The sequence below is a fragment of the Euprymna scolopes genome, chromosome 43 (assembly GCF_053919585.1).
Source record: "Euprymna scolopes isolate OS-2025 chromosome 43, ASM5391958v1, whole genome shotgun sequence".
NCBI classification, from domain to species: domain Eukaryota; kingdom Metazoa; phylum Mollusca; class Cephalopoda; order Sepiida; family Sepiolidae; genus Euprymna; species Euprymna scolopes.
Window position 1 is genome coordinate 27,145,298 of NC_136524.1, and position 12,495 is coordinate 27,157,792.

At 33.4% G+C, this 12,495-nt stretch overlaps 1 protein-coding gene across 4 annotated transcripts in view; it reads left to right on the forward strand.

Annotated features, from left to right (window-relative positions):
• LOC145268253 (differentially expressed in FDCP 6 homolog) overlaps nucleotides 1-12,495 on the forward strand; it is a 143,109-nt gene that overhangs the window by 104,604 nt on the left and 26,010 nt on the right. For all 4 annotated transcript variants that reach the window (XR_013864866.1, XR_013864867.1, XM_080123593.1 and 1 more), the window contains exons 6-7: nucleotides 4,095-4,261; nucleotides 11,217-11,415. Coding sequence is in view for 2 of the 4 variants with exons in the window: in XM_080123593.1 (XP_079979719.1) it covers nucleotides 4,095-4,261; nucleotides 11,217-11,415 (366 nt within the window). In the remaining 2 variants the exon portion in view is untranslated. The remainder of the gene's footprint in view (nucleotides 1-4,094; nucleotides 4,262-11,216; nucleotides 11,416-12,495) is intronic.

Genomic DNA, 12,495 nt, shown 5'->3' on the forward strand with positions numbered 1-12,495 from the left:
TCTGTACCAATAATTTTCTATTCAGTTGGCAAAAACAGGCATGTCCAAACGCACATAGTAATACATAAGTAATTAATAAAAGGGACAGTTAGAATCTTAAAAAGATCTATCAGTTGGAGTAACTAATGGGAGAATGTTTGGCATCCGGTAGAATGCCCCATCCCCAGGAAAAAAACACAATAAGAAAATTAACATATCGCTGCATATACTCACTTTTTTTAATTTATTTCTGATGTTGGATTCACACCAAATCAATATCAATCGAATCAAAATATCAATGTAGACACGTGTTTCTCCTTGGTTTTTATTAATATTGATACGAGGTAGGAATAGACTCACGACCAACTTGGACTCTATTAATTTCCCACTGATACGTACCTACCATCCCATTTTACATATTTATGTTCCTGTACTTCTACATTCAAAATCTAGCAATCCTTATTAAAGTTAGGTTAGCTGTGTCTGAATGAATCTAACAAAATGGTTATTTTCTATCTCTACTCTCTATTCTACACACCCATACCAATTATAACTAATTCTTGAGAATAATTTATCACTACAAACACTGGGTCCTGGCTTTAAGACCACTCACAACTAGGGGAAATAATTTTCTTTAAAATTTTACAGAAGAAAGTCTTTTCTTTCTTTTTTATTTAGCAAACACTTTATTATCCATATTACAAACAGCCTCTTTTGCTAATACATTTTGTTCCCTCCACCCTGTCAGCAAGGCTGCAGAATATGCTGACTGCACTTCTCTGCCTGCAGAGAGTAAAAGAATTAATGGGGTAATCTGTTGGCCCTGGGTGGCAACTTGTAATGTTTAGAGATGGGTTCCTGATTGTTGAGGTCCTGGATATGACCTAAAACTATATCCGATGGTGAGGCCCCACCTTGCGGGCCTTGGGGAGTGTGGAGCCACCCTTTAATTGCCATTGCTCCCAGGTCCACTCTGACCCGGAGTGGTAGTACCTGTTAGGGTCCCAACTATGGGTTAAATAGAATCTGACTTAAGCAAATATACTCCTTAAAAATCGTTCCTGAAAATAACTAGATTCAGCATTAAATAACCTGAAATAGGTTGATATGCCGTAAAACAAAAACAACCAACCAACCTGATTGTTGAGCGACTTAAAGGTAGGATTAAGTACCTTTATTTCTGAACATACCACTTTGTCCCTTACCTGGGCTTATATGGGTAGTTGGAGTGGCCCAATCTGATCAATTAGCTGGACAAGCTTTAAGATCTACTCCAAAACGTATCCACAGAACATTCTTACCAGACTTGTATTTATATCCTTAAAAGTATCCCATTTTAAATAGAACAAATAAATTATCAGATATATGCAAGTGGATATTAGAAAGTGCTCGCTGAAGGTCAATCAATGGCCCAAGTCCCATAGACCCGGACATGACTGCATGGCCATCCACTTGTGCACCAATATTATGGGATGATGTATAGGGGAGGAGACAGGTGCTCTGTATTTCTTGTCTTGCAAAGAAGTTCCTGGTGTGTCGAGGTGAATGGAGTTTCCTCCCCTGTTGGATCCCGTTTATAAACTCCAGTCTGGTTGGGAGGGTGGGAATAACTCGCTAGTGAATAATAATTCATGACTTTCTTTAACCCATACAAGAGACCTCATATTGAAAACAGATAACCATACCAAAAAAATACCAACTAGGACTTAAAAAATTCATCGTCTTGGAATCCATAGAGGAAAAAAATCCATTAAAAAAAAAAATAGAATACTACCAGTAGAAGTTGATTGAAGAAAAAAAAGCCAGAATCTCTACATAAATAATTTTCCATGACTTAAAAATAAAAGTATAGGCCCATCAAACACTGAACACCTTCAAGAGTCGTCGAGAGTCAGGAATTCTACCTACCTCTGTACCCCTGATGAAATCAAAATTGGGCTAAAGAATCAAAGAATTACAGATTGTAAAAGAATAACCATTTAAAAAAGAAGTTACTTTGAGAAATACCAACATGTTTGTTGAAACCTTTTCTTCAAATATGATCCCAGAAGAGATAAAGGTTAATTACAATTTTTATAAAAGTAGAACTTCATATCCCATACCTCCTCAGATGCTACAAATATCAGAAATCTGGATATTGCAAAGAAAAATCTACTGGGAAGTCAGTATGCAAGAAATGTGGGGTGAGGGACCTGGACCACCACAAAGACTCATGCGATCGAACAACCAAATGTGAAAATTATGGAGGAGATCCTCCAGCATGTGTGAGAACCTGCATTATTTGGAAAAAAGAAATACTTAATGTAAAATACAATCCTAGTCAGGCAGGCTGAAACCTGTACTGCGAAGAAGGGGGGGGGGGAAAGTAACGTCTTTGCTGTTGCGCCCATCGCCAAACCAGAAGTGAAGGTTTAAATTAAGGCTTGTCAATTGAAAAGAGGAGATAACTTTAAAAAATATTGGCGAAAAAAACGACCCCCCCCTCCCTGTAGAAAAGTGCCCAGTTGAGGGCGAAGGAATTGTTTTTAGCCAATTTTTTGATATTTGTCATCCAAAGGATCGAGTTTCAAAACAATATTGGTCTTGTGAAAATCAGTCACCTCTGTCAAGTTTTAGGCAGACATACAGATATACATACATTTAAACACAGATGAGATTTATATTATAGATTACAATATAATAAATACGAAACCTTATACCTCTTTTTTCTTTATCAAACATGGCAACATACACCTGAAGAAGTTTGGAGGTGACATCAATCGAAACGTTTTGCAAATAACACTCGAGATGAGAATATTATTAGTTCAATTAATCCGAATAATACAATCATCCCTAATTTCAAAAATTCAAAAATCTAAGGATTGATTTATATTCTTCTTCTAGAGAAGACAGAATTTTATTCCAAACTTTGGTGACCATTTTCTTATTCAATTCAAGTCAGATATATAGAGACCAACTCAGCACAGATTTTTTTTCATTATGCAGGAAGATTATTGCAGATACGTCACAGTTAATGAATTTTTTAATGAAATCAAAGTAGGGCAAATAGTAATATTTGATCTTACAAGTCATGGGTATTGTTATATAGGGGTTTCATTAAGTTTTATTAAAAGATTGAGTCTTAAAGAGAGATGCTTAGAAGGAGTCTTATTACAGTGAGGGATGTTGAAAGACTTCGAGAGAGAGAGATTGTTCGTTTATAAGAGACTTAGAGAGATATGTTGGAAGAAACTTAGATAGATTGTTCATGTTATGAGAGATTCTTATATATTAAAAGTTCATTCCTTAATTGTGTTGAATGGAAGAAGAAGAAAGCTCTTTGAGTGAGGACATATTGTTCAGACAGTTCGGACATGATGATGTTGAGACGTGTATGTAAAGACATATAACACAAATATATAATACAATTGGACTTTACCTTTGTATAAGAATCATAAACACAAGACGAGCTTTACAAAAAACACTTGATGGTTTATTCTTCACACGGCCGTGATTCCATCATCAAAAATTAAGTCTCACATTTTTCCTTGAAGTGACGTCTTGCTCCTAGACGTCTGACTCCCTCCGAGTTTCTTCACTGACTGACTAACTCTAACTAAAGTTTTTCTCTATTCCTAGAACTTTCTATTTTCCGTGACATCATACACATGTTAAAACATGTGCCTTCTTTCACGTGTTATGGACATATGTGTCCAAAACTTTTCCTATTTCTCAGTAACCTATTTATCTAGTATGTTAAAAACATTATCTTATAAGCTGCATTCTTTCAATTTAAAATTTCATAACAAACTTGAGAGTTCACATTCTTTCCTTGAAATATTTATCTATATTCTAAACAAATGTTTGTTTTACGTTTTTAAATTCTTACACGTAATCTATTTCTAAACCCAGATTACGAGTTCGAATTTCGCCTATGCTATTTCATTTTCATTTTAAACTAAATTCTCCATTTTTATACTTACATGAAAAGGGGACAGCCCTTATCATGTAACAGTATGTCTACTATCCATTATGTGTTACGCTACATAAAATGTTTTTTTTCTTTCTCCTGTGTATTTTTTATTTAAATATCTTCACTTAGACCTACGAATGAAGAATTTAATTTTTTTCTTTAGGCAAGAGCAGAAGCTGAAGCAAAACTCCAATTAGAATCCACTTTAAGAGAAGCAGACAAAGACCACTTAAGGGAATTGGAAGAGATAAAAGAAGAATTAGAAAGACTATTGAAAGAAGAGAGACAAGCAAAAAGAGATGAAGAACTTGTACGGATTGCACAGACAAGGTAAGATGAGTGGGTGGGTGTGGGTACAATAGGTCTAGTAAGTTAACAAAATCTATATTACAGAAGTAAATGTCATAATTCTGGGGTCCTTACAGCCATGTTTCGCTATGCAATAACATCTGTAATTTTATTTACTAGCAGAACACATGGAAATTCCACGGTAGTTGAAAATTAAAAAAAAAACACATCAGTAAGAAACTACTTATCACATAATCAAACAATTACAATGAGGGTGTACCTTGTACCATTTAAGACTTGACTCTAAATCATGAAGGTCTGGATATTCAGGTCCTGATAACTCTGCTGACACAATTTGATCAAGTAGTTTTTCTTTTACAGCGAAAAAAACATTTGTTATGATACTGAGCAAAAGGTTGTCATGTTTTGAATTTTAGGAAGAAAAGCTAGTATTAAAGATGGAGAGGAAGTGTCAGCACTTTAAACTAAGTTCTCCCCGTGTGTTAAAAAAATTCAAAGATAGCTATCTTCATTGCACTCTCGTAAAAATGTGTTTTTCCGCTGTAAAAAAAAAAAAAAAAAAAAAAATACTCGATCAAATTAAGTGAAATTTTTTTTCGGAGATCTTCATGACAAAAACAGATACGTACAATATAACTTTTTTTTTTTTTTTTCGCTATTTTCATTTAAACTGTACAAGTACCAAAAAAAATCAAATCTATCATTTAAATGGCAAGAATCATGGAATTCATACAAAAACAAACTCTATTGAATTAAGTTCAACCTTAAAAAAAAACGGGAGACAAAATCTAATAGGATGACAAGGGAAGCAGTAGTAATAGCAAGACTTCAGAGGGCACACTGCTATCACACATGCTAAATGGTAAAGAAGCTCTAATCTGTATTCCATGTCAGGAACTCTATACCATAAAACATTTTCTAATAAATTGTAAACATTTCCAACAAATACACAAAAAATATTCCAAAGAAAACGGTTTGAAAAGACCTTTTACAAAGTAAACCCTAACAATCTCCTAGAGTTCTTAAAAGCAACAAAGATATACAATATTAAAGTTCTTAAAAGCAACAAAGATATACAATATTAAAGTTCTTAAAAGCAACAAAGATATACAATATTAAAGTTCTTAAAAGCAACAAAGATATACAATATTAAAGTTCTTAAAAGCAACAAAGATATACAATATTAAAGTTCTTAAAAGCAACAAAGATATACAATATTAAAGTTCTTAAAAGCAACAAAGATATACAATATTAAAGTTCTTAAAAGCAACAAAGATATACAATATTAAAGTTCTTAAAAGCAACAAAGATATACAATATTAAAGTTCTTAAAAGCAACAAAGATATACAATATTAAAGTTCTTAAAAGCAACAAAGATATACAGTATTAAAGTTCTTAAAAGCAACAAAGATATACAGTATTAAAGTTCTTAAAAGCAACAAAGATATACAATATTAAAGTTCTTAAAAGCAACAAAGATATACAATATTAAAGTTCTTAAAAGCAACAAAGATATACAATATTAAAGTTCTTAAAAGCAACAAAGATATACAATATTAAAGTTCTTAAAAGCAACAAAGATATACAATATTAAAGTTCTTAAAAGCAACAAAGATATACAATATTAAAGTTCTTAAAAGCAACAAAGATATACAATATTAAAGTTCTTAAAAGCAACAAAGATATACAATATTAAAGTTCTTAAAAGCAACAAAGATATACAATATTAAAGTTCTTAAAAGCAACAAAGATATACAATATTAAAGTTCTTAAAAGCAACAAAGATATACAATATTAAAGTTCTTAAAAGCAACAAAGATATACAATATTAAAGTTCTTAAAAGCAACAAAGATATACAATATTAAAGTTCTTAAAAGATTTTGCTGTTTGTCCTATTTATCGAATGTCTGCACGTTGAGATCGCACAAATGCTATGAGTTCATTAGAGCGTATTACTTTTAAAACAGCCACAAGGATGAACATTGTGGTTATGGGAGAGGGAGATTAAAGCTTGGCAGACAGTGTGGGGCCTTTAGATTTCAAACATTTTGAACCCTCACTAAAAGTAATAGACTAGCAGTAAATGCACAAGTCCAGATGTGACAACAATACTCCGTGCATGGGTGAATGGTGGCTTTGTAAAGATATAGAATATAGAGTACTCTCACGTGTAAGTAGTTTTCTAGCTCAGTAAAGGGAACCCATCTTCTTTATAGCAGCCTTGGCAATGTCCTCAATGTATTTATTCTAACTCATGTTGCATGTGAATGTTAAACCGAAAATTTGGACAATGAGCTCTCAGATAGGATCTAGGTTCTGGATATGACCTTAAACTATATCCAATGGTGAGGCCCCAGCTTGCAGGCTTTGGAGAGTGTGGAGCCACCCTTTAATTACCATTGCTCTCAGGTTCACTCTGAACCAGAGTGGTAATACCTGTTAGGGTCCCAACTATGGGTTAAATAGAAACGGACTTGAAAAAATTTTTCTTAAATCTTTGGATTCGGCATTAAATAACCTGAAAAGGGTTGATATGCCGTAAAACAAAAACCAACCAACCAACCCATTAGCTCAGCCTTTCTGAAGATGCAGACGGGTGACATGGCTATGGTTTGGTGAATTTGTGGTGTGTATCTTGACAACAATTAGTCCGTTTCTCTGCTATTAAGGCTGAAGGTGTCCTGACTGGAATTAGCACTGCCTTGCAATCATCTACGGTGGTATGGATATGTTGGACGAAGCTATGTTTAGCCATTCCCATTCCAATTTGTTGCCGATGCCGACATAGTGTTTATAATCTTCAACGTTAGGGCAAATCAACTCTTTATATCAAACATGTTATATAGTCATATGACATGTCTTGTCACATATGTATATTATACGTGACAACGACCTGTTACATAACCGTCTAATATTGTTTGCTTATATGTATGTATACTATATCAATTCATTGTTATAGGGTGTCTATAATTGTCTGTACTTATTATATTATATATTATATTAATGTGTTAATACATGTGTGGGTGTGATGTGTACTTATATAACAAACAGTTCAATAATATCAGGACTGCATAGCACACGGACAAAGGGGCATACCTTGAGTTGCATGCTGGTTTCTTTGTTTGCTAGCAGTTAGCACTCATTTTGGGGACACTGCAAATAAGGACCTTTCACATAATCAAGTAACATCATGCAGTTAACACAAGACAACTTTAAAATCTCATTTCTGTTTCATGTCCCCATGGCGATCAGTTTTGCAATGCTAAGTCCTCGTTGCTAATTTTTTTACATCTTCAGCCGTAGTGTCCTCTTTGCTCCCAGGATGTAAAATAAACGATCTCTCACCAAGTGAATCTCTCGGTAACTAAAACAAAACTCTCCCTTCAATTCGTTCATTACCTAATATAATAAAATATTTCTTTGCCGCTAAAACTCAAATTGTTTCATCCTTTTGCATTTGCATTTATCATAAATTCTGAATTGCGACCGATTGCCATTTGTTTACAATTCCATTCCTGTTACTTTTGTTATTTATTGAAATTTCTCTTGTTAAATTCATCTGTTTTCTTTTACAAGGTCCGAAACCACTCAAGGGTAAGACTTAATGAATGAACGGTGATTACCAAAACTATTCGTTATTGGTAGAAATTGGGTAGAATGTGAATATTTAAGGGGATGACTAAATAAGAACTTACTTGCATTGGATTTGAAGATTACCATATTGTAATCAACTGATGTTGACTATAGAAGTTTGCTATATTTCAGGGTGGGAAGTGCATTGCTGTGCTTCATTAATTATGAAGCAAATGATCATGTTTTCACTTTATGGATTATTTTCACCTTATAGTCAGGCTTACTTATTTAAGTGTTTATTGTTTTTAATTTATTTTAGGAAATCGCTCTAGACAAGCTGTGAAGCCACTTTATGTAAGGAGCTAACAAGGAAGAAAGATTATTATAACAAAAACAGCAGATGCCTATTGAACTTAGTCCTGGAAAGACCAAGTTTAAAAGTAGGGGAAAACTGTAAGCAGTACTGATGCAATTCTCTATATAAAAGCCAAGTACGTCCAAGGATGGAATACTGTTGCCATATCTGGGCAGGAGCTGCCAAAAACAGCCTATCATGCCTTGACAGAGTACAAAATAGACTTCGTGGTTTAGTGGGGGATGCCCTTTTCTCTTCCCTGCAACCCCTCTCCCACAGAAGAGACATTGCGAGCCTATCTTTGTTTTATCGTTATTTTCATGGCAGGTGCTCGTCTGAACTCCAATCCCTGGTCCCCCCTCGCCAATCTTTCACGAAAACCACCCGTCTAGCTGAATCCACTGTGGAAAATTTCCCCCACTCTTTATCTGTGCCTAAATCAAAATGCGGATTCCATGAACAAAGCTTCTTTCTTAGAACTCCACGCCTGTGGAACTCTGTTCCGTCTGCCTGCTTCCCTCCGGACTACAACTTGGATGTCTTCAAGTCCAATGTTAACAAATTCCTAATTAATCGCCCCCTTAAGTAAACACTTCATCAAATCTCCACACTACCGTAATGTACTTGCAATAACCCTTATCCCTGAGTGGCTTCCGGGCCTTGATAAGTGGTGATCACTGTAAAAAAAAAAAAAAAAGAAAAAAAGTTCCACAAGCTTGTGGTTCTGAGAAAAGAGCTGTATTACAATGAAGTATTAAAAACAACAAATTGATGGAGACCATTAGACCAATGAGTCAAACGAGCTAGATTTAGCAGAATTGAACAACACTGAAGTTATAAAATGATGTATGTACACAAGAACCACTGCTATTTGAACCCGGAATCCATCCAGTACAAGGAAAAGAGAAGGGAATAAAGATATGCAAATCATGGTACTGTCACAATTAAAAGTCTGTATATAAAGACTTTTTTTTTTTTTTTTTTCTGGAATGGTCAGAATATAATTGTGATTTTGTGACGACAAAGAAGAGTTGAGAAATAAAGAGAAGATTGCTTTACACAATTGGAGTTATTTTTTGTGCGTGTTAATACGAACAACAGATTTTTTTAGTTTTATTCGCCAAGTTAAATTTCAGCATTTCACTGGAACAAAAGAAGCAGAGAATAGATCATTTCTGAAGAACACATGCCATAACAGTATTTGATTTGTAGAAATGACTTGAGACTAACCATATCACGTCTGTGAGAGAGGGGTTGCAGAGAAGATAGTGAAGCCAATGAAATCGCAGATACATTTCTGCACTTTATTATGGACCTTCAAATCAGATTTACCAGCCCAAATATGAGAAGTTTTTTTTTTTACACAGTGGTCACCACTTATCAAGGCCCGGAAGCCACTCAGGGATAAGGGTTATTGCAAGTACATTACGTTAGTGTGGAGATTTGATGAAGTGTTTACTTAAGGGGGCGGTTCATTAGGAACTTGTTAACGTTGGACTTGAACACATCCAAGTTGTAGTCAGGTGGGAAGCAGGCAGACGGAACAGAGTTCCACAGGCGCGCTGTTCTAAGAAAGAAGCTTTGTTCATGGAATCCACATTTTGATTTAGGCACAGATAAAGAGTGGGGGAAATTTTTCACAGTGGATTCGGCTAGACGGGTGTTTTTCGTGAAAGATTGGCGAGGGGGGACCAGAGATTGGAGTTCAGACGAGCACCTGCCATGGAAATAACGATAAAACAAGGATAGGCTCGCAACGTCTCTTCTGTGGTTGAGAGGTTGCAAATGGTCTGATAGTTGATTTATAGAAATATAAAATAGCTTCAGGTGTGAGAAAGTGATTAGAGCGATATAGAGAACCTATTTTACAAAAAGGCAGGAAGAGCAATGGATCTCGTATGTATTCAAAGAAAGATTTAATAAGATCAACTTATACAGAATAAACACCATGCTATTGCCAGAATTTTTTGTGCAGTTTATGTAAAACTTCAGTTTTTTTGGGTTTTTTTTTTTTGTGCAAATGGTCAATTTTTCTCAATGAAAAGAATACTATTTCTGTTATTACAAAGATAATTGAATGAAAAATTGAAAAATGATAGCAACTTCTTTATGAAGAAAATATATTATTGGACAATTTTTACAAAACTAAGAAAATTCAAATAAAAAAAAAACTCATTGTAAGGTAAGTTTCATGAACAAATATTTTTGGAATAACAAACTATAGCAAGCAAACATTTCTTCTTTTTGATGTTTTGTATTCAAATCCAAATGTTTTTTTTAATAATAAACTGAGAGCATTTTTTTTTTTTTTAATACTAGCTGTTTCAATTTCATTCAAGTTTCTGAATTTGAGATGAGGATTTGGTTAATCATATTAGTTGGATTCTTCAGACTACTATTCTTAATAATACTCAAGATGAGAACAGTAATCAAAAAAAAATCCAAATAATGAGCTTATGTAAACTGTCTGGAAAATTCTGACAATAGCATGGTCCTTATTCTGCAAAAGTACCATTGCTTATAGAATAATGTAATGTCACAAAATGATCACCGGGATGATTTAAAAAAGAAAAAAAAAAAAGGATGGTTCCATGTTTTGCTGCCTCAGTTTTGGAGTTTATTGTAATCATGAACAGAATGTGAAATGTCAACATTCTATATACTAGAAATTGTAAAGTATATAAAAGAATTTCTTTTTCTATTGCTTCATATGCCCTGGTGCTAAAAAATCAGGTGCTGGCTTCCTGACCGAAAAAGCACTAAACGTTGCAATTTTTTCCTTTCCCTTTGCACAACTCAATCATGTTCTGCAAAGTAAAAAATAAAAACAACCATTTTCCTCTATAAAACAACCAAACCCAGACCAAACAAACATTTAAAACATAAAATTTCACCAAAATGACTGAATTTGGACTTAAATAACCCAAAGAGTTTATATGCCAAACATGCCAAAGTTTATATGCCAAACATAAACATAAAACAACCCAACCATTAAGGCAATAAAATTACTTTTGTCTAATGTATTTTTTAAAAAATTTTATTCCAGAGTTTTGAAAGAAGAATTTCAGAAACGGGAAGAATTAGAAAATTTAAAGAAAAAACAGGAACAACTCTTGGCAGAAGAACAGTTGAAACGTGAAGGCATTGAACATGAACTGAATATTCAAGCAGCGGTATTGGCAGCGACAACTTTGGAATTGGAAAAATTAGAGCAGGAACACAGCCTTGCTGACCAGCGGCTAGAGGTCAGTGATGTTGCCTCTATCTATTCTTTCAGTTCCAATTATTACTAACCACTAACATGTGACCATATTTATCTTTACATTTTCTTCCTGAATAAGTGTAAATTTTATGAGGGGAGAGTATCTGATTGGCTGAACATAATAGGCCTATTTATGATTATTTATTCATAGACAATTGGGAACCAATAACTACCCTATTCCTTTTGCTATAGATAAAAAAACAAAACATTCTTCTATAATAAAATTTAATATCCTTTGATATGCTTAATAGGTTATTTTCAAAATCCCTAAATTGCTCAATACAATGATCAATCTTTTGGCTTTTAAATCAAAAGCAATCATTTTAATATACACATGTGTAATATAAATAAAATTATGAATATAAATATTATCCTAAAATTAAAACTTATCAAGATAATTAAAAGCACAACATACTAGATAGAGTAGTTAAGAAAAACAAACAATGGTGAAAATAGAATAAATGAAAATATTAACCAAGAATTAATATTGTAATTCAATTTTTATTTTCATCAATTTTTCTTGTTTTACATTGTGTGTATGTATATGTGTGTGTGTGTATGTGTGTATATGTATTGTACAACTTCTTGATTTATACAAACCTTATTGGCTACATATATGCTTACATGGTTCAAAATCCAGCATCATCAGGTAACTAGTCTCAGTTGATTTAAAAGGAGAAATCCTATGCTATTGTATTCAGTTCATTTATTCATGGTGATTCATGCACATAATTCTATCTTATTCATTTTTATCATCTAATCATAAGGTCTCTCATCACTATAGGAAACACTTTATATAAATTTATCTAGTAATAAATTCTCTAAAGGATGGCTTTAAGGTTGTTGAAATCTCATACTCCAACTGGTTATTTAACAATAATTCAGACTTGCATCCACAAAATATATTATCTGTATTTATAAGTATTTATTGTGCATCTACAATTTCAATAGAAAAATAACAGCACTTCCTAAACAAATCTTCTACGTTCGTCATTTGAAACGCTTAAAACGAATTTCAATAAAATGTGTTTATTTCGTCTCCCTTGTAAAAATAATTACATTT